The sequence below is a fragment of the Symphalangus syndactylus genome, chromosome 8 (assembly GCF_028878055.3).
Source record: "Symphalangus syndactylus isolate Jambi chromosome 8, NHGRI_mSymSyn1-v2.1_pri, whole genome shotgun sequence".
In the NCBI taxonomy this organism is placed as follows: Eukaryota; Metazoa; Chordata; class Mammalia; order Primates; family Hylobatidae; genus Symphalangus; species Symphalangus syndactylus.
In genome coordinates this window covers 60,465,526-60,489,645 of record NC_072430.2, presented here as the reverse complement: position 1 = coordinate 60,489,645, position 24,120 = coordinate 60,465,526, and the positions used below count along the sequence as shown (strand labels likewise).

General features: G+C 46.3%; 1 protein-coding gene across 10 annotated transcripts; it reads right to left on the bottom strand.

Moving 5' to 3' along the window:
• Window positions 1-14,363: 14,363 nt before the first annotated feature.
• OTX2 (orthodenticle homeobox 2) lies at window positions 14,364-24,120 on the bottom strand. Of its 10 annotated transcripts, none has more exons than XM_063645541.1 (5): window positions 24,017-24,120; window positions 23,798-23,861; window positions 19,013-19,228; window positions 17,842-18,017; window positions 14,364-16,012 (listed from the first exon to the last, which is right to left on the bottom strand). In XM_063645541.1, the coding sequence occupies exons 3-5, from the start codon at window positions 19,107-19,109 to the stop codon at window positions 15,392-15,394; spliced, it is 894 nt and encodes a 297-aa protein (XP_063501611.1). In that variant the 5' UTR covers window positions 19,110-19,228; window positions 23,798-23,861; window positions 24,017-24,120; the 3' UTR covers window positions 14,364-15,391. The 10 variants fall into 10 exon arrangements, with proteins under 10 accessions (XP_063501611.1, XP_063501615.1, XP_063501613.1 ...); XM_063645545.1 differs by having other exon boundaries at window positions 17,842-17,993; XM_063645543.1 differs by lacking the exons at window positions 23,798-23,861; window positions 24,017-24,120 and adding exons at window positions 21,251-21,310; window positions 21,534-21,596.

Here is a 24,120-nt window from a genome sequence, read left to right as displayed (position 1 = left end):
TAGCAGCAACTGTCACACAACAGGGCCAGGACACATGACACCATATGGAGCTTCAGCAGCCACAGACCCCGAGACCCACATGTGTTCTCAGTGTGGAGCACCTTGTGTGCACCAACCTCCTTCCACACATCCGGGACACCCAGAGAGAAACAGAGACTTGAGTAAGGAGTAGCACACACTGTGCTTCCTTCCCTCCATTAGAGTGCTGAATTCTGTTCAAATGTATCTTAAAAAATATGTGTTTTTATTCATTAGAGTGCTGACCAACATGAAGCTTCTGATATTATTTCCATTTCCATACTCCTTTAAACCCACTGCTGTTTCCTTTGGACTCAGAAGTTTCTGGCTTCTGTAATCACCACCCATCATTATGTTCTCCCTTAACAAGAGATGTGAATTCCAGGGAAGCTGAAACCTTGTGTGTTCCATACATTGAATGCTGTGTGGTACAGAGAAGACCCTCAAGTATTTGCTGAATGAATAGATACATCTTTATCATGGCCTAATTTTCCTAAATTCCAAAGAAAGTTTAAGTGGAAACTTAATTTTGAGTATGTCTGACACCTGAGAACCCTTTCCTGTAGCCATTCTAACATACATTTTAATGTCTCTAGGGCCAGAAAAACATGATTTTTTAACTCATATAATTGTGAGTAATGCAGTTAATGTCTGCTATTTGCAGAAATTTACAGAAGACACGAGAAGTTGGCATGTGTTTGGTTATTCTTTTCAATCTCCTGAGGAGGTCAAAGCTGAAGTATCTTCAAGGCAAATGCTGACTCTTAAGTAACTACATTTCGCATGTAACAAATGCAAATCCACATGAACCTACAGAAATCCCTTTGGCAATAACATCATTAGTGACACAGCTGTCAAGATAATTTTTAAAATAAGTGTTTAAGAAGCATACTGTTGATAAAATGTAGATAGAAACTCACATCTAACAGGTCATTTAATAGTAAGCCCAAACCTGTTAATGCTGGACAGTTCCCCATGGCTTACTTCCAAGAGTTCTTCCTTCCCTAGTTTTGAATGTTCTAAACTGAAGTTTCTGTCACTTGGCCTTGAGGGACTCTTCTATAGCTTGTGAGAGGTCATCATTGAGAGATTTCTTGTTTTCATCTCTTTACTCCAAATTAGCCCCTTGGATGACCCTGGACAATTCTTCTGCCTGCCTGGTGGGTGGTGCCTTTTCAGACACTCGTAGGTGGTTATCAAGTCCTTGCTCCATTGCAAACATCACAAAAAAGATCTTGCCTCCTGCCTGTGCCCTGGGACACGTTTTGATTTTGCAATCTTAAACAAATTGCTTGTTTGCACAGAACTGTGTGCTGAAGAACTGCTGAAGCTAGCACTAAAGAAAGCTTTGCTTTTGGCAAATGTGGTCCATTTTGCCTATTCAGAATTTCTTGAGATATTAGCCCCTCTAGCCACCTACTCATTTTCTCTGTAATTCCTTAGAGAGCTGAATTGCCATCTTCAGTAAATTCATTTGAACAAATTCATTACCCTGTTCTCTTCTCCTTCTGCCGTCATCCATACTAGTTGATTTGCATAAAGTCTTTTTTATTCCCAATTATTTTCTTACTTCATTTATAAACCAAGAGCCCATTTACAAGTCTTCATTACTTTATTACTAAACTGCTTTACACCACTTTTCTTATTAAATGCCAATATTTAGGGAGGAAAGTATGAAATGTGTTGGCAGCTCTCTTTGAGCCACATTTAAAAGGAAATTAAGACCATGTTTCACAGTGTTTTTATAGATGAGAAGGGTAATAAACATTGCCCATAGGCTGAATTAACCTACATTATATGGTAATAAACATGCCAGTGTCATTCTCAATTAAAGAACAGGTTGTTGTTCAGAGTGCTTGAACTAGAGCTACTTGCAGTGATGGAGAAATATTTTAAATCTTAGACGGAGAGGACTAAAGTGTGATCTAAAGACAGTGAGGTGGTTTGTTTGCTACAACTTGACCCCTTTGTAAAATTTGTCTTTGTTCATACTTCCTTTTTTCCTAATATATTTGCAGATTTCTAAATTCTTATGGTTTCTTTGATTGTTCAACAAAAGATACAGAATAGATGTGACAAAGACAAATACAATACAAAATGAATTTAGCCATGCAGTTATGCTACATATGTAGCTTGATATATGGTATATAATACTATATCACCTCTCTTCTTGAATTCTTCCTACCATATCAGTGTGCCTGTCCTTTCAGTAAAATGAAAGAGTCAGCATTAGTTCATCAAGATTTCTGCTCTGACTCAGTGTAGCTGGCTAGAAACTGACTACAGTGAGAATGACAATAACAATGATAACTCTAGCAGGCAACATGAATTGAGCACTTACAACCTGCCAGACACTTAATCCTCACAACAATCTGGAAATTAGAAAGTGTTATTTTTCCTATGTTGTAGACAAAGAGCCTCAGGCCCAGAGGGCTTAAATAATCTTCATGTGGACACATCTACCATGTTGTAGAGAACCTTGGATTTAAAAACAGACAATCCAACACTAGAGGCTGAATGCTTAAACACTGTCCGTAACTGCTCCCCTGGTGAAACTAGAGGCCAATATTTTAAAGAATTTTTTTAAAGTACCAATTTACATCTTTTTTTTTTTTTTTTTTTTTTTTTTTTTGAGACAGGGTCTTGCTGTGTCATCTAGGCTAGAGTGCAGTGGCACGATCTGGGCTCACTGGAGCCTTGACTGCCTGGGCTTAAGTGATCTTCCCACCTCAGCCTCCTAAGTATGTGGGACCACAGGCGTGCACCACCATGCCCAGCTAATTTTTAAAATTATTTGTAGAGACAAGGTCTTATTATGTTGCTCAGACCAGTCTTGAACTCCTGGTCTCAAGCAATCCACCTACCTTGGCTTCTAAAAGTGCCAGGATTACAGATGTAAGCCACTGGGCCCAGCCCTAATTTACATGTTTTAAAGCACCTGGAAATCTTATCTTCTTATTAAATACTGTTGTATGAGGGTTTCTATAATGTTGGGAGCCTAGAGATATAGACCAAAACAACATTCAATTTGTATATGAGGTTGGGATAAAATAAACCAAGGCTCAGGAAAAGCTCAAGATATTCAGGAAAGATAAGCAGGATGAGCCCAGATTGCACTTCTATAAGGGAAGGTACAGACTTCTATTGGCACCATACCTAATAAGTTATCAATGAAACACACAGGTGTAAAAGTTCTAGACCTAAAATGAAAACCGGCCTCCGGAAAGTGGTAAATTTGCCAATTTGGACATATCTTGGAAAGGCTAAGTAAATCACCTTGTCCAGTGCTCTGCTTATTAGTTAAGATACATGCAAATCATTTCAGTATAGGGGATCAATCATATCACCATCATCACCATCATCATCATCATCATATCACCATCATCATCATCATGAAGACGTGGCAGCTCTAGGCCAAAAGAACAGAGGCCTAGTCTCCTCTCCTTCTAGGCTCCGGGCTCTAGCCAGACCACCTCTCATGGAGCAGATACTAAGGAAAGACAGTTCTGAAATTGTAATCCCTTCCAAATACTCTAACCATGGTAGTTTACCTCTTATCTTACCAGGCAAATGCTGTGACTCTCTTTATGCCGAAGCTTATATCAGCAAGACACTGGAGCCAAAGCCAGTGTTAAGCAGTGACAATACTTCAATGTTTATTCCATGCCCTGTTTCCTCACAATCACTTAGACAATCATACAGCGCTACAAAATGCACCACGTTATCAGTCAATCAGTGACTTTTTATCATAAGGAGTGTTCCTTTACCAATTGTATACAGTGCACCCATACTGTGGCTACTCTGTTTTCCCATTAGTAATTATAGCTTGTGTTTATTGAGTGTATTATTTTTGGGAGAAGATACCAAACAATGGGGTAGGGTTTGCAAATACCAGTTAATTAAAAAGGTAGGGCAGCAAACAAAGAATCTAGGAATGAAGTTATTGAACAACATAGTGGGATGTCGTTGTGACATCATTTGCTGAAGGCTAAAATTCTATATATGACAACTTGGTCTTTGATCCTATCCAAAAGAATGTTTTGCCTATTTTTTTTTTTTACTTCTAACATCAATAACCAACTTCCAACACATGAACCTTAAAAAATGTATTGTTAAAATCCCTGCAGTATTTTGACACCTCTTCAATTTATTTTTTATCTGTAAATCCTCTCTAGAGCAATCTAGCAAATCAAATCAAATCAAATCAAATCATTTAAGCTATGATATTGGGGTAGCAAGGGCAGAATAATTCCACCAGGCAGTAAAAGCACATTTCTATAACTTCAGGCTAGAGCTGAATACCCTGGGATGTGAGGCTAAAATTGTTCACTCTACATATTTGAAAAGTGCAAATAGTATCAGTTCCCCTGCAGGCCACTTAACCTGCTTTCCCTGCAGACACCAAAACACAGGACAGTTTTTGTTCACTAGTACTCCCCTTTCCTTAATTCTCCACTGTTCTCCCCACTTTCCCCTTCCCCTTCTTGCCCTGAACGGATGCTAAATGAGCATATGGTGATCTGTACTGACCCTGCCAGTTGCAAAAATAAAACTGTTTTCAAAACAATAAAACCAATTCTAGATAGGACTTTGCATTTTTTTTAAGGTGTATTTTCCCTGTACTGTTTGGCAAAAACATCTACTTCCACGGGCTTTTTCTGGTCATAGTCACAGTGATCTCGTTCACAGTTTATTGGGCAGGGAACACACACAGTTACCTTTCTAACCCTTCTAATTTGTACTGGATTCTAAGCTCCCACATCTTGGCCCTCGGGCATTTTCCTTGATAAAGCCCTCCTACCTTATAGTCCAACGAAGACCAAAGACTTTGGATATGAAATTTTTAAAGTAACCAGTGAAGAAGAGGCTTCAATTGTATTGGCCCAACTGGCAATCTGTGGAAGGCCACATGAATTGCTTAGAGATAACACTCTTGCCTTTCACCTTGTGGTCACCAGTTTGAATCAAGCAGATATTAACAGTGTCCAAGGGTTGTTATCATCTGGTGATGGCTTGGGAGCTGATATGAAATAAATTGCTAGTATATTGCGTCTACTTGCCAGAGGTCACCCAGTTCAGACTATTTTGGGGACCAGATCCAAATCTTAGCTACAAAGTTTACTCTAAATGGAAGCCTCTGCACAAGGATCAAATGCTAAATAAACGCATAGATGATGCTACCTCTTGCACTAATGGAAGATATCCTCCCAGACAAGGGTGGAAGCCAGGGAGTGATGGGTGGGGGCAATGGGCAAAATTTGTGTATTCTGAACAACAGGTTTCTGAATATTTAATTAAAATTCTACCCTGTCTCTCTTAAAGGTGATTTTACCATTTGATCTTGATTTCCTCACCTGGACGGTACAGCCATGCTCTCCTTCTGACTCAGAGCTCTCACCTCTTTTACCTATTGTTTCATCCACTCTTTTTTTTTTTTTTTTGAAATGGAGTCTTGTTCTGTCACCAAGGCTGGAGAGCAGTCGTGTGATCTTGGCTCACTGCAACCTCCACATCCTGCGTTCAAGAGATTCTCCTACCTCAACTTCCTGAGTAGCTGGGATTACAGGCACGCACCACTATACCTAGCTAATTTTTGTATTTTTAGTAGAGATGGGATTTCCCCATGTTGACCAGGCTGGTCTCAAACTCCTGGACTCAAATGCTGCCTGCCTTGACCTCCCGAAGTGCTGGGATTACAGGTGTGAGCCACCATGCTGGGTCTTCATCCACCTTTGAGAGTCATCAAGCTTTAAAGAAAATGAAAATTTTTCAAAAGAAAAATTTGGGCACTTGGGCATAGTTGGTAAATTTATGTATGTACAGAGAAAGAGAGAGAGAGAGAGAGACAGAACCAATCAAATAAATTTTCTTTTTTTTTTTTGAGACAAAGTCTCATTCACTACAACCAGGAGTCCGCCTCCTGGGTTCAAGCCATTCTCCTGCCTCAGCCTCCCGAGTAGCTGGGACTACAGGTGCGTGCCACCATGCCCAGCTAATCTTTTGTATTTTTAGTAGAGATGGGTATGTTGGCCAGGATGGTCTCAATCTCCTGACCTCATGATCCGCCCGCCTCGGCCTCCCAAAGTGCTGGGATTACAGGCATGAGCCACCACACCCAGCCAATAAATTTTCTTAAGCTTTTAATTAGGGCCAGGTAACTGCTTTTGTTGTTATTTTGGCTAAAGAGGGTTTTTAGTCTGAATCATTAAAATACTTGTTTAAATTTTCTACATTGCATTTCATGTTGTTCAAAGTCACTCTTGTTTAGTGCTTTTATTAATTTTAAATTTGTCATACATAAACAGCCTCTTTAAAAATAATTCAAATTAGGTCTCATTGAGTAAAATTTAGAAATAAAATTCTCTTTGGGGATTAATTTATTTAAATGAAATCAAAGTCTCAAAAAGTATAGGGTAGATTTACATTTTATGGGGCTGCCATCTTTCCCAGTTTTTGTTTTTTTCTCTTGTTTTGTTTTTGAGACAAGGTCTCTGTTTCTCAAGCTGGAGTGCAGTGGCACTATCTTGGCTCACTGCAGCCTCCAACTCCTGGGCTCAAGCCATCCTCCAGCCTCAGCCTCTGAGTAGGTGGGACTACAGGTGCTGTGTCACCACACCAAGCCAGTTTTTTGTAGAGACCAGTTTTGCCATGTTGCTCAGGCTGGTCTCCAACTCCTGGGCTCAAGCAATCCTCCCGCCTCAGCTTCTCAAAGTGCTGGGATCACCGGTGTGAGCCCCCACACCTGACTCTTTTCCAGTTGTCACCAAGAACTACAAAGTTTCTATCTCCAAGTTCACCCAACATAAGTATCATAAAGACAATGGCTCTTAATTCTGGGTTGTTACCAGTCTCTTTGTGAATTTGATGAAAACTGTGGATCTTCTGCCTGGGAAGACTACACTGCAGAAATAGAGAAAACAATTTTTTTTCCATACAATTGAAAGAATTCACCCATCCTATAGAACCTATTCATGGACAACTATCTTCAAAAGATGCCTGAACCACAGGTTAAGAATCTCTGAAAAAATATCAACTCAAGGATCTGGTGTTAAAAATGTGTACATAATCCACATTCTTGTCAATACATATGAAGGAAAAAAGGAGACAAAACAAGGTGCATACCCAAAATAGGCAGGAATCAAGGGTAGTGATTTAATCAGCTAAAATCACCGGTGAAAATGAAGATGGTGAATGCATGTTTCTCCCAAGTTTTCCACTTCTCCCCACCTTAAAATCAGAGGGCCGGAGTGAATGGACTGTTTTAAGACTAAATGAAAGCTATGTTTTTGGTTAAAGGTAATTAACAAATAGACTGAGAGCTTGTTAGCTTTCTAAAGCTTCAAGTGGTCAAATTAGACTAGAATTAAAAATAGAACCAATTTAATCAGCAAGAAGAGCAGTTGAAAGATGCATTTCAATTAGACTTGCATCAATTTAAATGTAAAAATAATAACGTGATTCCTCTTTCCAAAATTGCCCTATTTCATCTTAGACTTATTTGTTACATACATTTTATATCTGTATATGTTTCTTTTTTATTTTTGCCCATATATCTGCCTCTCAAATAAAAAAAATTCCCTAGCATTAAGCAATAGCAATAAGGTTGGTTGGAAATCTCGAACCAAATGTAACTCAAAGGTCATGAAACTCGGATTAGTGGCCATGAAGGACTTGCGGGGGTGGGGTGGGGTGTGAGGTGAGCTTTATGTGTGCAACTGTAGTGTTCAAAAGCTCTAACTCAAAATTCATTTTAGGCCAATTCGTTAAACCAGCCGTCTAAACGGGCCCTGGCACTGGGTATCCGACCGCTCCACGTACCAGCTGGTGAGGCCTGGAGTTGGAACCGGAAGCCGTCTCCAGCCAGCCTCCTAGGCCCTGGGTGCCCGGGTGGGCACACTTCCGCGAGGGCCAGGGGACAGCGCCGGCCAAGTTTTGTGGGCAACGGCACACTCGGTTCCGGGAGGCAGGTACTCCAGGCTGGGAGCCTTGAGGCCAAGCCTGTCTCAGTTCCCGCGTCAAGAGGAAGCCTGGGCTTCGGAGCCCACCCTGCCTGGGGCCGCGGTCCGGGAGCGCGGCGGGAAGAGCGCCCACGTCGCCTCCCGGTGTGGTTACAACCACACCACCACACTCTGACCCCGCAAAGACCACAGAGGAGTGGGAAGAGGGCTGCCCTCGTACTCCCCAAGCCACCCCCGCCTCTAAGCGCGGCGGCACCGTGTCCTGGGGCTCGAGCCCTCGCATCCGCCGGGCCAGCGCTAACCACCGGCCGCCGCCCTGGAGGGGACCCGGCGGCCCCGCCGGCCCCGCCACGTGCGGCCGCGAGTTTCAGGCCCGCTTCCAGGGGGCAGTGGCCGTCGGAGGCGCGGGTTGGGGGGTCGTGAGCCGGATGTTCCCCGCAGCTGGCCAGAAAGCTGCCTCTGAGCCTCTTGAGCAACTCCCTGCCTCCTCTGGTAGTCTCTCTGGACTCTCCAAATGACTTTTGCTGGGGGCACCGGGCGCGGGGAGGGCAAGCCCCCGGGGTGACGCAGGTGTGTACTTTAGAGCCAGAGAAGGCCTAGCTTTCAGGGACATTGGCTTAGTTTGTTGGGTGAGACGTGGCGGTGGAGAATGGGAGCACTGTCTCTTTGCCAAATTTTCCGGAGAAACCCCGGGACTAGCGCTGCCCCTGGTACCCCGGCCACTGCCAGCGGGTCCTTAGCGCTGTCGATTGCGCGCACCGGAGACCGAAGTCTTCCCCACCGCGGGCAGGAGAGCCCCGCGAGCTCTCCCGGACGTGTCGGGTCCTAAAGGGGAGAGCTGAGCAGCCACTTCAGGGATTGCACTCCGAGGTGGCCCGAGGCAGGAAGGAGCGCTGGCCCCGCGAAGGAGGCCCCAACCTTAGGACAACCCGGGCGTCCCTGGCGAAGGTCTCGATCTGCCGGAGCCACTGCCTTTCAGGCATCGCTCCATTAAAGCCAGGGAGGAGAGGGGCATTGGCCAGCGACCCGCCCTCCTTAAGTCCGGAGGTCACCCCACGCCTACAGGCAGGTTTTTCTGTCTTCTCTGCGGAACACTATGTGGTTGTTACATCGATTAAATGAAGAACACAGAAGTCTCTGGCTCTGCCGGGCAGAACGCCTCTTAAGAATATTGCAGCTAAAAAGTGGGTTGTCTGTAAGCTGATAATCAGGTAGCTGTGGTCAGACACCCACTCCAGAACCTCTGCTACTCAGAGACCATGTTATCACACGCGACGTCCATTAGGCCCCAGTAATCCGCTATCAACGCATTTTAGAGCCATTTGAACGTTAAGGAGATTTTTGTTAATGGTCCATGATCCTAAAATGTGACTATTGGTTCTAGGAACAGATTTTAACAACTCAAGGCTGTGATGAGTGATTTTCTGGTTTCCGTGCAGCCTAAGGCCTCAGGAGATTTCATTTGGGAGATTGGGGGCAAGACCTAAGGGAGAGAGCCCTCATCCCACCAAGGACCTGTCTCTAAAGGGTACGTTCCAGCTTTTACCTGGTGAAACTGAGATAGAGGGGGAGCAGGCCTGTGGCTCCTGAAGGCAGCATTTGAAGGTCCTTCTTTAATGGGGAGTCCAGGCGGACAAAAAAAGCAATCGACAATTGTATGGCTACTAGAACCTGGCATCTTATTTTTAAAGAAGCCCTCAGCTGGAAATGTCACCTAGTGATGTCAAGTAGACTAAGAAATTCTTAATCAAAAGGCCCCCTTTGCACACCTGCAGTAGGCAAACTAAGGCAGGAGCAGTAGAGGTAGCAGGTAGCAGAGGATTCTGATTCTTGAATACCTTTTTTCCTTGTGGTGCTGAAACAGAAGTCAATCCAAACTTTGCCCACTTACCATTATATTTTCAGTGGGATTCTTTTTTTTCTTTGTTGTTGCTGTTGTTTTTTCTTTCAAAATACCATGTTTCCACTAAGAATTAAAAGAAAAGGGGTGGGGAGATTAAGGAATAAAAGTGAGTCATAGACCTCATGCTGTTTGACTTTCCCTCTAGGAGAAAAACAAAATTTGAAGCGACCCTCCCCCTAGTGATAGCCTGGCTTCCCTGGCACCTGCAGTTATCTTTGACCAAATGGGTTGGACTTGGTAGGGATCCTTTATTTGAATTTGCTTACTGTTTGTTTGCAGTTGACAGCAGGTTGGTTTTTAAACATAAAACACACTACTTGCAAGAGAGGAAGTCTAGCTGTTTCTCTTTAGCATTGGGGGGCCTCCCTTGGTTGTGAGGACTGCTGCATAGTAGAAGGCCTTTCAAACGCACGTCTGCTCCCTCCTTTACAGCCACTTCAGTGTACAAAACTTCCTCTAGTTTCTCATTTGGTTCCGTTTCCTTCCATCTGCTGCCATCAGAAAAACTACCCTTTCCAAATAGTGCCTAGATTTTGTTTCCATCAGGTAAAAAACAAAAAAAAACACCCCCCCCCAACACATTATTATTGAAGGTCTCATGTTGCTATTAAGAGGCAGTTTGAAAGAGATGCTCCAAGCAATCCTATACAACGTGTCTCAATACACCGGAGCACTACGGTTTCACATGTAATGTTAATTCTGTCCGAGACAAATCCTATAATCTGTGCAGTTTCAGAGCCTAATACCAAAAAACATGGGGATGGGTTTTGTTTGGGGTTTTGCTCTCCCCATTCCCCGGGAAAGTCCCAGGGGCTCCCAGTCTTTTCTGTCACACCAACCCAAGGGCGGAAATGGGGCGACTAGGGGAATCAGGTTTTATCAGAGCACCCTGCGCTGACAGGCTCGGGTGGTTTAGAAGAGAAAATCAGAGGTGCTCAGGGCACCTGGTCACAAATCTGGGCATGCAGATGCCTGATGGGGGCTTGGACCCTTTCGTGGCACGAAAAGGTTAGAGACTGCTGTTCATCTTAAAAGTCTCGAATGAAGGCAAAAACCCAGGCGGAAGTCATGGCTGACTCTGATCCTGCATCTTCGCCTTCTGGTTGTTTTCCACCGCGTCTGCTCCCATTTGTTTGGGATGCGCTGGTCTCCTGCCCGACTCTTTTGTGTTCCTCTTTTGCATTATTAAAAACACGTTTCTGTATGCAATAAACCATCACCTAGCACTGACACGCCTGGTTTTGGGTTACAGCTTTGTCCGGGTAACAACAGCGAGGTTCTCCCTGGGTGTGAGATGCGGGTTCGAACATGTGGTGTGCGTGCCAGGGCTGGCCGCTTCCGGTTAAGTGGACGCGGGGACTTGACTGCGGGCCCCTGCCCTGCAGGTAACTGGAATGGGTTGCCTGGCAAGTTGGCCTTGCCCGGCACGCCGAAGGGACCGCTTCCCCATTCCAGAGCCGGCCTCTGGCCTTCAGGGCCGTTGAGTACTGCGACACGTCCGAAAAGAAAGAGAAGGCACTCAGTTTAAAAAAGAGATCTAGAGGACTGGGAGAAAGGGGATGAGCCAAGGCAAACTGGGAATTACTTGGCCTTCCCCCGAAAGCCTCAGCTGAGTGCCGGGGGAGACCCCAGCGGAGGGCCAGACTCCCCCAAATCCAGTGGCCGAGTACCTGGATTTCCTGGGAGGATCCCCGGGGTCCTGAGGCAGGCCCTGCTGGGACCCGTCTGCTCGTGACGCGGGAGGCCACAGCCGTGGCGGGAGGCCCCGCTGTGGCGGCCTCGCCCTTCGCGGCCAGGAGAAGCGGCCCCCTCCCAAGCCGTCCGCGGCTCATCCTACCGGGAGACCTGGAAAACTAGCGGCCGCGGGCCCCGCTGGGCTTTCTTTCGCCGTCCCAGCCCCTTCTCCCCGGCCAGTGGACCCCGCTCGCCGTCCCGTCTGTCAGGCTCGGTTTTGGCTCCTTCGGGCGCAGGACGCTCGCCTCCCGGCCGGGCCACCCCATCCTCCAATCCCCAAGGCCGACCCGACCCCTGCACTCCCCCAGGCTGCGAGGTTTCCCAGCGACGGGCGCCCCGGCCCGCGGCCGACCTGGAGGCCTGACTGCAGGGCTTGGGCGGGGCCCTCGCTCGGCTCTGGCTGGCGGCCCTCTCCCGCGGGCGCACAGGCCTCGCCACCGGGCCTCGGCCTTGCCGCGGCCCACAGCGCCCTGGGCCCGGCGCCCCCGAGGCCTGAGGACTAGGCCCAGCGGGGCGGGCTGAGGCTCAAGAGAAGTCCTAGGTGCGGGCCAGGGACGGAGCCAGCCCAGAGAGAAAGGGGGACACCCAGCGAGGCCAGAGCTTCAGTCCCGCCCCTGCCTGGCCCGCCAGGCTGTGAGTGGGGCCCAATGGGCAGAGCCAGGCTGGGGAGTCCGGCGTCTGCCCCGGCTGGGGACCCTCGGGGCAGAGATGTGAGTGCTGTTCCCAGCTAACTCCGACTGGGCATTGGGGAGTTAGAAAAGCCAGCTCTTTAGCCAGAGCTCCGAGGGCGCGGCGGAGAGCGAGGGCAGCCCGGCACCACGTTCCTTCTGACAGTCCCGCCCCAGCCTCCCAGCGTCTTGCGCCTGTGGCGGCGGCAGTACGGGCCTGGGGGGACACCCACAGGAAAGGTGAGATTAGCCGCACCATGTGGGAGAGGGGTTGAGGAAACCCACCATTATCTAAAACTTGGAGGTTTCGAAAGCCGGAACTTAATTGAGTTGATTGAATTTCTCTTCTTATCTAGGAAGGAAAGAAACACTCCCAAGGTGAAATACAAAGGGCCAAGAATCCCTGTGGGAAAGATAAAGGTTTGGGGCAACAGATCTTTGTAAAGCAAACTACCCCCACCCTCATCAGGACCTGCCCTCCAAACCGAAGCTTATATTGCCGGCTCACTTGTTGTTAATTGCCGATACGCAGCTGAAGTAGCTCCCTGACCTCTTTGGAGGACGGCATCATTTCAGTACCAAGTATCACCATTATTGGGCTTATTAACTTCATTAAAACCGGTCTTGACTAGGAGTGGAGATCGGAACTCTCTGGATGTCTTTAAGCCAGTGTTCACTCCCTGCCTCCTTCCCTCCCTCCGTTGCCTTCGGTCAGGGGAATTCATTTCTACTTCCCCTTTGATTCAAAGGGATTTAACTGCGTGGTCTTAGTTAAGAGAAGTTGTGCAGAGGTGATGGAAAAATTAGTTTCAGGGGGTGCTCAGTGCCTCTTCTTTCTGACCTTTTTTTTAAAGTTTCAGGAGAGAAACTGCCAACTGCGTTATTGGCTGAGTAGCCCAATGTTTATCGTCGTTATTGTTTTTAAAGAAAGGGTAATCTTTCCCTGCCCCTTGCGGGACATCCTGAAAACTGAAGGCAATGGTAGAAAATGGTTATTTTGGTTCTGCATTACTGTTGCAGAAGAAAAGCTGGGCGATTAAGACCCTGAATCTGGGTAAACCTCAGGCCCCAATTTAACTTCGTGTTAACTACAGTATGTTGAAGGTTATCAATAGGTGCTGAAAATTCTTGCCATCAAATTTGGCCTCAAATTTTGGTTGCAAACTATTGCATTTACTTTACCAGTGAACCAATTTACTTATTAGGAAAGATTACACAGAGTTCAAGAGAGCATGCGCAGCCAGAGACCGGAAAAATGAAATAGCCAGAAAACAAAATGGTTGCAACTGCTAACCTTCATTTAAAACGTTACAATCAAGAGTCACTTAATTTTGGTCAGCTGTAAGAGCTTAAGCAGCTTAAAATGAAATTAAATATTGCTTTTACCTGAGGAGCACCATGATCATTGGCCCATTTGTCTTTTCTGGTGAGTGGTTTACAAAATGCAGGTACAACTGAAAAGGGACCCATTTTTTTCCCCCTCGGCACTTTCTTAAACACACACACAAAAACTGACCAGGGTGCCTTATGTTCAACTACTGAAATTATAGGTTTTAAAACTTTTCTGAAACTCTTTTGTTCAGAAATAATTTCTGCCTGAATTGCTTTCAGATTCTGATTACACTCCCTCTCATGTTTACCTCAGTTTTTGGAAGTTAAAAAAAAAAATCCCCTTAACCAAGTAAGAGAATAGAAACAAGAAATTCTTGTCATTCTCATGTTTTCAGAGATACTCCAATTCTCCTCCCTCTTAAAAACTTGATATATTTTAAAACATACTAATAAAGTGCCTAAGAAATAGTTCAGGTTTGAAGCAGGGAGGGAAAAGCAAGGAAAACAAGATCTTATTGATTGTTAGGCTCTCCAAACTCAATTTCAGAGCAATTCTGATGAAAGTCACAAAAAGTCTACATAACACTGTCATTCATATCTAATTTATGCATAGATTAGCAAAAAAAAAAAAAGTAAAAATAAGTTTGCTAATTTCCTCTCTGTCCTAAGAAAAACGTGTTTTGGGGAGGAAAGGCTGAATGTAGGCTTCTCATTCGTAAATAGTGGTGTAAAATTAAACTGGACCCAATGTTGTGCTAGAACCATTTTAATATAATTATACATATCTGCCAAATCCAGGAAGAAAAGGTTTATGCATATATAACTTTTCCAGTTAACATCTGCAAGCATAAACGACAATGATCTCAGTTTAATAATTCATCAGGGTCAGAGCAATTGACCAATGTCTCTTTACTGCTAGGCTTACCAACAGTAAATTACAGATGAATTAGTGTCCTTTTGCTTCTCTTCTCTGACTCTCCTTGTCCAGAGACATTTTGTCGTAAAGTTTCAGTGCAGCTCACCTCCAGCCAAAGGTAATCTTTTTAGATCAGTACTCAGTTGCTCTGAATTTTGCTTATAATTATAACCTATTTAATCACAGAAGAACCCCTGCAGAGGTGGAGTTCAAGGTTGCATACAATAACAGGAGATCACAGTTTTGAAGTCTAGCACAGATTAAAAACCACAGATGTACCATTTATAAGACACACACTGATTGTCTCTTAAACTACATATTGACTCCTTATGAACATTATTTTTTAAATAAAGTAGTGCATCTAGGACAATCAGTCACACAATTCACACAGCCCTGAAAAGTTTTTTCAGTGCCAACTACCAGTTGGTCATGAAACGTGAATGAGCTTGAGACACTGTTCATTCCTAAGATTCAACCAAGGATTGGCTAAAACATTGGAACACCTCTGCTTAAGAAGGCTATGACCTTCCCTCCCTTCCTTCACAACTTAGTTTTGTTTGATTTTATTTTTGGTGGTGTTTAGTTGCACATGGCTAGAATGCTTTTGATCACTTTGCAAATCAGGATAACCAATGATCTAAAACTATGACAGGATCTTAAGTAGATTGGTTTGTCCATTTCGGGTTGCTGGTTGGTAGGCCCCTCTAAGGCCCTTCGTTTTTCCTTCTATGCCTCTCGGAACTTTGATCAGATGAGTCTGAGCATCATCCCATCTAACTCTTTTAACCAATGCCTGGCTAAAACTGGAACGTCCAGCCCAGTATATTTAAAAATCACCCACAATAAGAGGTTCTACATGTCTTCACAAAACCTGGAATTTCCACGAGGATGTCTGATCTTTATAATCCAAGCAGTCAGCATTGAAGTTAAGCTTCCAGGAGGCAGTTTGGTCCTTATAATCCAAGCAATCAGTGGTTGAGTTAAAACCCAAGCTTGAAGCTCCATATCCCTGGGTGGAAAGAGAAGCTGGGGACTGATTGAGATGGCTGGTGACTGCATTGGTACCCATGGGACTGAGTGTGGCCCCTGGTCCGGGAAGCTGGTGATGCATAGGGGTCAAATATGATCCACAGTCCATGCCCCCAAAGTAGGAAGTTGAGCCAGCATATCCTTGACTATAACCTGAAGCCTGAGTGTAAGTCATGGGATAGGACCTCTGCATGCAGGAAGAGGAGGTGGACAAGGGATCTGACAGTGGGGAGATGGAAGCTGGGCTCCAGATAGACACAGGAGCACTGCTGCTGGCAATGGTCGGGACTGAGGTGCTAGAAGGGGGAGTGAATTGGCCACTTGTTCCACTCTCTGAACTCACTTCCCGAGCTGGAGATGTCTTCTTTTTGGCAGGTCTCACTTTGTTTTGACCTCCATTCTGCTGCTGTTGCTGTTGTTGGCGGCACTTAGCTCTTCGATTCTTAAACCATACCTTGGAAGGGAAAGAAACTTCTTCAACATGGTTTTGATAATTCCTTAAGGACAAGAATGGCTCCCATATTATAGATCTATCCTACATGGGTGGATCAGCTTAACACACGATTTCCCCTGCCACTGACGACCTATTAGTGGCACTCTCATATAAACTTCTGGACTTGTAAGAAAGTTGGGGAAGCTCTGTCTAAAAACACTTGAGACTGCCTTATTTCTTGCCCAGAATAACATTTAAGATAATCCTCCAAATCACAGCCAAAAACTCCACATCATTTTCCTGTCTTATTTCGCCTCTAACACACACATACACATAGACCCAGCTATATTTTGGAACACTCTCACAGAGGAATAGAATGTATCTATGTCTTTTAGAGGGAAACACATGAGAAGTGAGAGAAAGCAATTCTGTTGTTACATGCTAACAGGAACAGCCTAACTTCATTTACAGTTCATCTTCCAGGGAGCAACTGCTAATATGGAGGTTGGTTGGTTCCATCACCCTTCTGTCTCTCTTAGAAAGACTCACAAAACAAAGCTCCAAGGGGAAGACATGATCTTGTTGAAGAAAGAGGTCTGAAAGCCACTATTTGCTAAAAGCTTCTTTGTGGTAAAAGGAGTGACTTACATGCACTCTGCCTGGAGCTGGAGCACAGACCTGCTAGTCTCTGAGACTCCAGTCTGTGTCTTTAGAGTAGTGCCACTCAGCACACAGACTCAGTCTCCTGTGCTGTGTTTACTGACTTACCACTTCAACCCCCTGCTGCAATCTTGACAATTCTCTTTACCAGCCCTGTTCATATTCTGCAATGAAGGAGCTATGATTGGTGCACGAGGAGGCTTAGAAGAGAAACTACTGGCATTTTCTGGAGGACAAATCCTTAGCTGAACTTTTGAATGAGCTCTCTGTATGGGTGCCGTAACTGCTGTAAAAGTGATGCCACCAAGGCCAAGCTCAAGACCACCAACCATTTGGAGCCATTTGTTTTCTCCTAGTGAGGACTTTGGTTCAAGCCTTACAAGTGCTAAAACTTCCTCTAACCTACTTTGAAAAAGCCCCTTTCCCAATTTGCAACTGACACTGATGTCTGTCGCTTTCATAAACATATTCTAGCTGAAGGAGAGGCCCAGGTGTGTATGTGGTTTATGTGCTAAACACTTTGCAGAGAATTCTGTACAGGGCTCACTCACAAGGCAAGCTGGAGTTGACCTTCCCTCTCCAGTTTAAGGTCAAGTTTAGGGGAACTAAAACAAGAGGGGTGTCACTAGAGACATTATGTAGATATTTATCTGTTAAATGGCTCAGAGCTAGAAAATTCTCTTCAATCTCTAAGAAGTCAAGGAAAATACATTCTTTTTGTGTTGATTTATTTGGTAAAAGCACCAGCTGCGTCTATACCCCGACTCTGCCACCAAACTTAGTTATGACCTTGAGCAAGTCATTTACTCTATTTTTTCATCTGTAAAAATATTTGGACTGTCCAGGAGCTGAGCTGCTTTCACACGTACGAATCCATGAGAATAGGAGAGGATTTCTATACAGAGGAAGGGAAGGGTTACAACACCACGTGACTACTCTCGAAATCTGCTCAAGGATGGGTCTCTGTCCACCAGCATCCCAGGCCTTGAAGACCCTTGCTTACAGGATTAAGTGGTGATAGGCAGGCAAAAAAGGGCAGAAGGAGAATAGTTTCCTGGCCCGTTAGTGAGTGAAGGAGAATTTCAAGCCTTCCTTCAGTCCTCTGAAAGACCTGGGGCTCTCCACAGCCCCATACTCTGGGGGAAGGGTGGCATGATCAGGAAGGATGGTTCTGCCTGCATCTGCCCTACCTGCACCCTGGACTCGGGCAAGTTGATTTTCAGTGCCACCTCCTCTCGCATGAAGATGTCTGGGTACCGGGTCTTGGCAAACAGTGCTTCCAGCACATCTAGCTGCGCCCGAGTGAACGTCGTCCTCTCCCGGCGCTGTTTCCGGGGGGTGGCTGCGGGACAAGAAGCCCAGGGCCCTTTAGGGTGGGGGAGCAGTTTCTCAGTCATAGGCGTTTCCGCGGGTTCCCCGACGCCCCTGCCCTCCACCCCGCAGCAGTCCCCCGTTCCTCACAGCCCTTCAACCGGAAGCCTACCAATGCTCTCCCCACCGTCTCCCCAGCCTTGCTCCCCGGGGACCCAGGACACACGCTGCTTCTTTCCCTACTCTTCTTGGTGTTGAGATTGCTCCAATCAGAGCATCACTTGAAAAGTTAACAAATGAAACTTTTTAAAAAGACAACACAAAAAAGTTCTCCAAGATCAACCCCCAAACCACAACACAAAAAGGCTATTCCATGAAGTCAAAGATCTCCGAGGACAGACTGGCAGCTCGAATTGATGGGGGAAATCTGGATCCTGTTCCCATGGTTTTTAGCACACCATGGGCCTTTGTTCCTCCATCTTTAAAATGGGGACATAGTTCATACTTCTGGGAGGATTTTTAAACAGATCTGATCGGAAAGGAAAGCACTCGCATTTGGAGGAAGTCACGCCTCTTGGGATTAAAGCAGGCTCAGGAGGTCATAGGGGAAGGCCTGGGCATGGAGGGAACAACTGCAAAGCCCGAGGGTGCTAAGGACTTACGGAGGGAAAACTCAGCTTCTCCAAGAGGACACTTCTGAGGAACTGGGCATTGAGATATGGGCAGGGGTCTTTTGCCCAAATGACAAGGACAGTAACCTTCCTCATCCCACTCTGATGCCAATCCTGATTTACTCGAATTAAGAATAAAGTGACGTGATTGTAACGGTTGCAGACCCACCTACTCACTTTTCCCAACCCCTGTTCTCTGCTTGGTCAGTAAATGCCCTGGGACTGCTTCCTCAGAAGGCAAACCTAGTGGAGACCTAGCCTGAAGCTGGGTGGGGACAGTGTGACTGCCAACCCCCGTGTTCCATGGGAACAGGGTGTTGCATCCCTGGAGGATGGGCGTGGGGAAGGGGGGTGCGGGAGTGCAGCAGGGCTCACTTACCCGGGTAGCCCACGGAAGGGTGCAGCAAGTCCATACCCGAAGTGGTCAGACTCAGCCCATTGACTGCGTAAGGCGGTTGCTTAAGATAAGACATCATGCTAAGGTTGTTTGGAGGTGCAAAGTCGGCCCAAATCGGGGGTACCCAGCTGGAAGATCTTGATGCGCCCGGGGTGGACAGGTTCAGAGTCCTCGGTGGGTGGGTTTGGAGCAGTGGAACTAAGGGCAAAGCAAACAAACAAACAGAGGGGCTGGTTTACTGCTTCGGAGGCAGCAGCTCTTCCACGTTCCACCACTAACTTAAAAAGAGCACGGGCTAGGCGAGGCAGAGGCTTTTAAAGGACTTGCAGACACTCCCCCACCCCCATCCCCACCCCCACCCCCACCCCCAGCTGCTCTGGAACTAGAGGGGATGGTGGGAGACCAGATAAACCTGTCTTCCCCACCCCCACCCTAACTTAAAAAAAAAAAGTACCCGAAGAAAGCAATTACAATCTGCCTTCCCCAAGAACAAAACCCCTTGCCTTCAAATGCACACATTGCATTCCTATCACTACATTTGCATAGGACTCATTGGCTGGCACTAGCTAATTGTCTCAAACAAAACTTGATTGGGGCCATTTGCAGAGACAAAGAACTCTTTGGCTAAATAAATAATGCTGATAACAAAGCCCATTGGTGAGAAACAAAGAAACAATTCAAGAAATCTACCTCTCCCCAGACTGTTGCCTTTCCAAGGCAGAGATTTTAATTATCTTAGCTTTTTACCACTTTCAACTGCTGCGAACCTAAAATGTCAGTGCGTTTAACATCTAAAATACCAACTTACTAAATGACAAACTTGGAAAAACCGCTCAACTACTATTATTCCACATTTGAAGTCATTTCCGGTAATCATTTTCACCTAATTAGTAGTCTAGGTAATTAGATTTCGAGGTAAGTAACAGATTTATTAGGGTTTTGGAGAACCTTGATTATATGTGTCTAAGGAACGAAAGCTAAACAAACAAGTATTTAACTTTTAATAGACACCCATCAAATATTTAAGCATATTGCAAAAAAGTCTTCAAGACTGTCACAGGGCTTGCCAGAAATTGTGAAGTAATGTTAGAATCCCACCAATCAGATAATGACGGGACCCCACATTTGTAGTGCAAGCTGCTTCCATGTTGATTTTGATGTGTGGAGGCTGCAGATCCTGCGGGAGGCAAATTTTCAGACATTTGGGTCCTCGGCAGCTGCAGCAGAGTTTCCTGTTAACTCTAACTGCCTTTTGCACATTTTAGTTTTGAAGAAAGTAGATACACAAACACCCAAAGCTGCGAAACTAGTAGAATTTCTCCCTACCTTTCAAGTTTCCTACAATCCTATAAGAAAAAGAGCTCAAGGGGGAAAAGAAAGGAAGAAAAAGAAAAGTTATTTACTTTCCTCAGCTGAGCTCCCCCACTCCACCCCAGCAAAGAGATTCAAAGTAGATGTTAATATAGACTGGCAGTTTGCAAGTCTGGCCTTTATTTTCCTAAAATGTGGCACTTATATGCAAGGATCTCTACTTTGAAACTTTGACACCATGAGAGATTGCTTCAAAATGGCGGATACAAGATAAAGGTCTTACTGAGTTTAAAGGACTCCGGGTTTTCATATTTACGTTGCTTAAGACAGCAAGGCATAAAAGTCCATAAATGAAACTCAGTAACTGCAACTTCTTTCTGATTTAAATTCAGAGCACAAAAGTCATGCTTTTCTACCCTAAGATCTATTTTAATATAATTTTATAAATGTCTTTCTTGGAGGAGTTTGTATTATCCTCAGTAAAACTAATTTAGTTGCTCCTACAATACAGACTTTATGTTTTTGCATTGTCTTTTCTTTTCAAAATGCTGTTCTTTGGAGGCTGCGAAAATAAACAAAAATCTCCAGCTTAGAGGCTGTTTAAACACATATACGACTGCTTTAAAATACAGTTGTATATGTGTTTAAACAGCCTCTAAACTGGAGATTGGAGATTTTTTGTTTAATCGTACTACCTTGCAAAGTTTTGAACTACAGTGCTACAGAGAATCGTAAAATCATATCAGATGTACCCTTGAGAAATATGGAAATGTTCTTACATGTCGAGCTCTCACCCAATTAGAAATGCCTGACACATCATACAATAAAGTAGCACATTCCAACATAAAAAGCAGTAACACACAGAAAGCACCAGGGCTAAGATCCTTCCAGGGGCCCCTTTGCCCTTACCATTGCAAAATGGCTAAAATTCTCGGAATAGACTATTTTCACTTTTGCTTCTGGATCCACCTTTAAAAGGAAAAGAGGAAAATCAAAACCCACCCGAAACTAAGAGATTCTCTCCACAACCGGCCTAGGTATGCACTCTGCATAGAAGGCATGGGACCTTCAATCTAACTTTCAAAGCCCTTTTCCTCTCGAAGCAGGGTCCAGAAGGGGGAAAAGAAATAACTTTTGAAAAATCCACGCCTCACTATGAGTGCTCACGAGGTGGCCTCTGGAGAACTCATACCTAGAAGCTGACCGCGGTCGCGCGGCGAGTCCCGGCAGCCGGTTGGCGACGGCACCTCCGGGCGCGAGTGCCTGGGTCCCGCGTCCCTGCCCGGCAGGCCCGCAGCCCCGCAGCCCCGCAGGCCTGGCGCCCGAGGTCCCGCTCCACTGCCCGCGTCGCCCGCGCAGCCTTATATCTAACGGTCAATTCGTGCAATCTGTCGCTTCCCCCTCCCCCAAGCCTTGTTTTTTTTTCTTCTTCCAAGAAGTCCATCTACCAGTTGCTGTGTCCTCGCTCAACAATAATTACCTCGTCCGAGAATTAATTATAATAAATGTTTTCTTGATAAACTAACGAGATAATCCGAGGGGCACACGTCCCTTAATTACAGGCCGCCATGCTCCGCTCTGCTTCTCGTCCGGGCTGATTAATTTTCTGCATGATGGAAAGGAAACAAAACTACGCGGACTGGCGGCTGGCCTGCGGCTGGGAAGATGACGAAGAGGAGGAAAGAAAGAAAAAGGAGACGTGTGGGCACCGCGGAAAACGGCCGGCGCTGGCCTCTCTCCGGCGAACTCGAATGAAAGTTTCTGGCCTCGGGGAATCAAATAACTCTGCCACCCGCGAGGGAGGGAGGAAGAAACGTGCCAAAAGGGTTGGCCTTGACTATTAATTATCGTTGGGAGAAAGCCCCGGTGTTAGCGCTGAGGTCTGGGTGTCTACCTTACTCTGGGGGGAGGAGTTTCCTCTCCTACTCCCCTCTCTGTTGCTAATAACTTTTGGTGCCTGTAGAAAGTCCCGAGCTGAGCAGGAGAAATCCTGACCCCGAAGCTCTAGGATGGAGGCGAGAATTTCTAGGAGCGACTTCCCCTTTCCCTCCCCAAGCAATCCACCACCGCAGGGTCAGCGCCGCTCGGCCTTCGCTGACCGCGCACCAGTTCTGTCTGTGAAGGAAGCAAAAGCCAACTCGGTGGAATCCTGACAGGGGACTTGGGTTTCCAAAAATATGTCCCGAAATCGGGCATCGATTTCAAGAGTCACTTGAACGCAGCAACGCGAAGACTTCTTGGGAGTTTGCAGAGCGACCCGTCGCCCGCGCCCGGCGCTGGCAGGGACCTTCAGATGGTTCTCACTGGGCCGACCCATGGCACAGGCTGGGCCTCGGCGAACCCCTCGGCCCCCTCCCGGCCCCGAGCCAGGACACCTCATTGTCCTGGAGCCTGGGAAAGGGGTGCGCGAGCGCGCGGGCGAGCCCTGCTTCTCCCTGCCAGAGAACAGCTGAGGGGCCGCGGTCCCAGCGGGAGGATTCCGGTCCCTGCCCCGGCCGCGGCCTCGGGCGGAGCAGAGGCCACTAGCTGCCACTTCTGCCCGCCCCAGGTGCGCGCGGAAGGCTACGTGGGGCGGGCCACGACCCGGCCAAGTCATGTTGAAAAAACACTCTTCACGTTCGCTTGGCCTGGTGACCAGGGTCGGAGACCACGACAACCGGGGGTTGGGAGGCTGCGTAATTACAACCCAGGGTGGTTTGGATTTTGGGGGGTGGTGGGTATTCAAAAGCAAAAAGATCTGGAAGCTTTTGGGAGAAACACAACCGAGCTGTGCTAGGCTGAGGGAAAGGAGGCCAAAGGGAGCGAGCAGTGAGGGCCGGGGCAGACGAGAAGCCAGCGCTCCCAGCCTCCTCGGTTATCCGCTCCGGTTTCCTCTCACGTTCATCAGGGGCAGACAGGAGCTCGAGCGGCGGCCCCCGGCCCAGCCTGACCCGCAAGCGAACCAGGCTTCCGGCGCGCGGGCCCAAGGAGGCGCCTGGCTTTTTATTATTGTTGTTTCAATCCATCCATCTAGTTACATCTGCATCTTTTTGTCTCGGACTCTAAAAAGGTCCCTGGGATCCATCCAAACGACCCCAATCCAATCTAGGTGCCAAAACGCAAAGATCGCGGGAGAAGCCCAGAACGGCGTTGACATAAAAACAAAACCACAAACAAAACCTTCCAAAACACCCCAGATTACATTCGCAGCGTTTCGACGACGTTTTGCAGAAGCGACGACCCCCAGGAGCACGCTCTCTGTCTCTCTCCCACTACCGCTCTCATCTCTAGATCACATTTTTCTTTTTGCAACGATCGTTATTACACCTCAAAATTTGTAAGAGAAAAAATACATCCGCCTACAGAACTCCACGTTCGCAGAGGGGCATCGGTCGGTGTATTGGAGGTACTGGGGTGATGGCCGACAGACACGGGGACACGTAGATATGGATATAGACAAAACAGACGGACACTTACCTTACAGCCTCATGGGAGGTTAGAAAAAGTCAAATATCCTTTAAATTCCAAATAGCCAGCTATCCTAAAAGAAATCAAGAGTATTGAGTTAGAAACCTTGCAGTCTTCACCCTTCCATGAAAAGTCAAACACAACCAAAAAAAAATTTTTTTTAAAGAACGGAGAATGAGGAAGGCGGCTAGAGTTCTAAACACGCGTGGGCCCCTCTGCAATACATACAAAGTAGATGTGGTGAGTGAGGGCTGCTCTAGCAATTTTTATTTTTAATCACAGTGGAGGCTGAGTTGGAGCTGAGGCCGGTCCCGCTCTCAGGGAGATTTGCT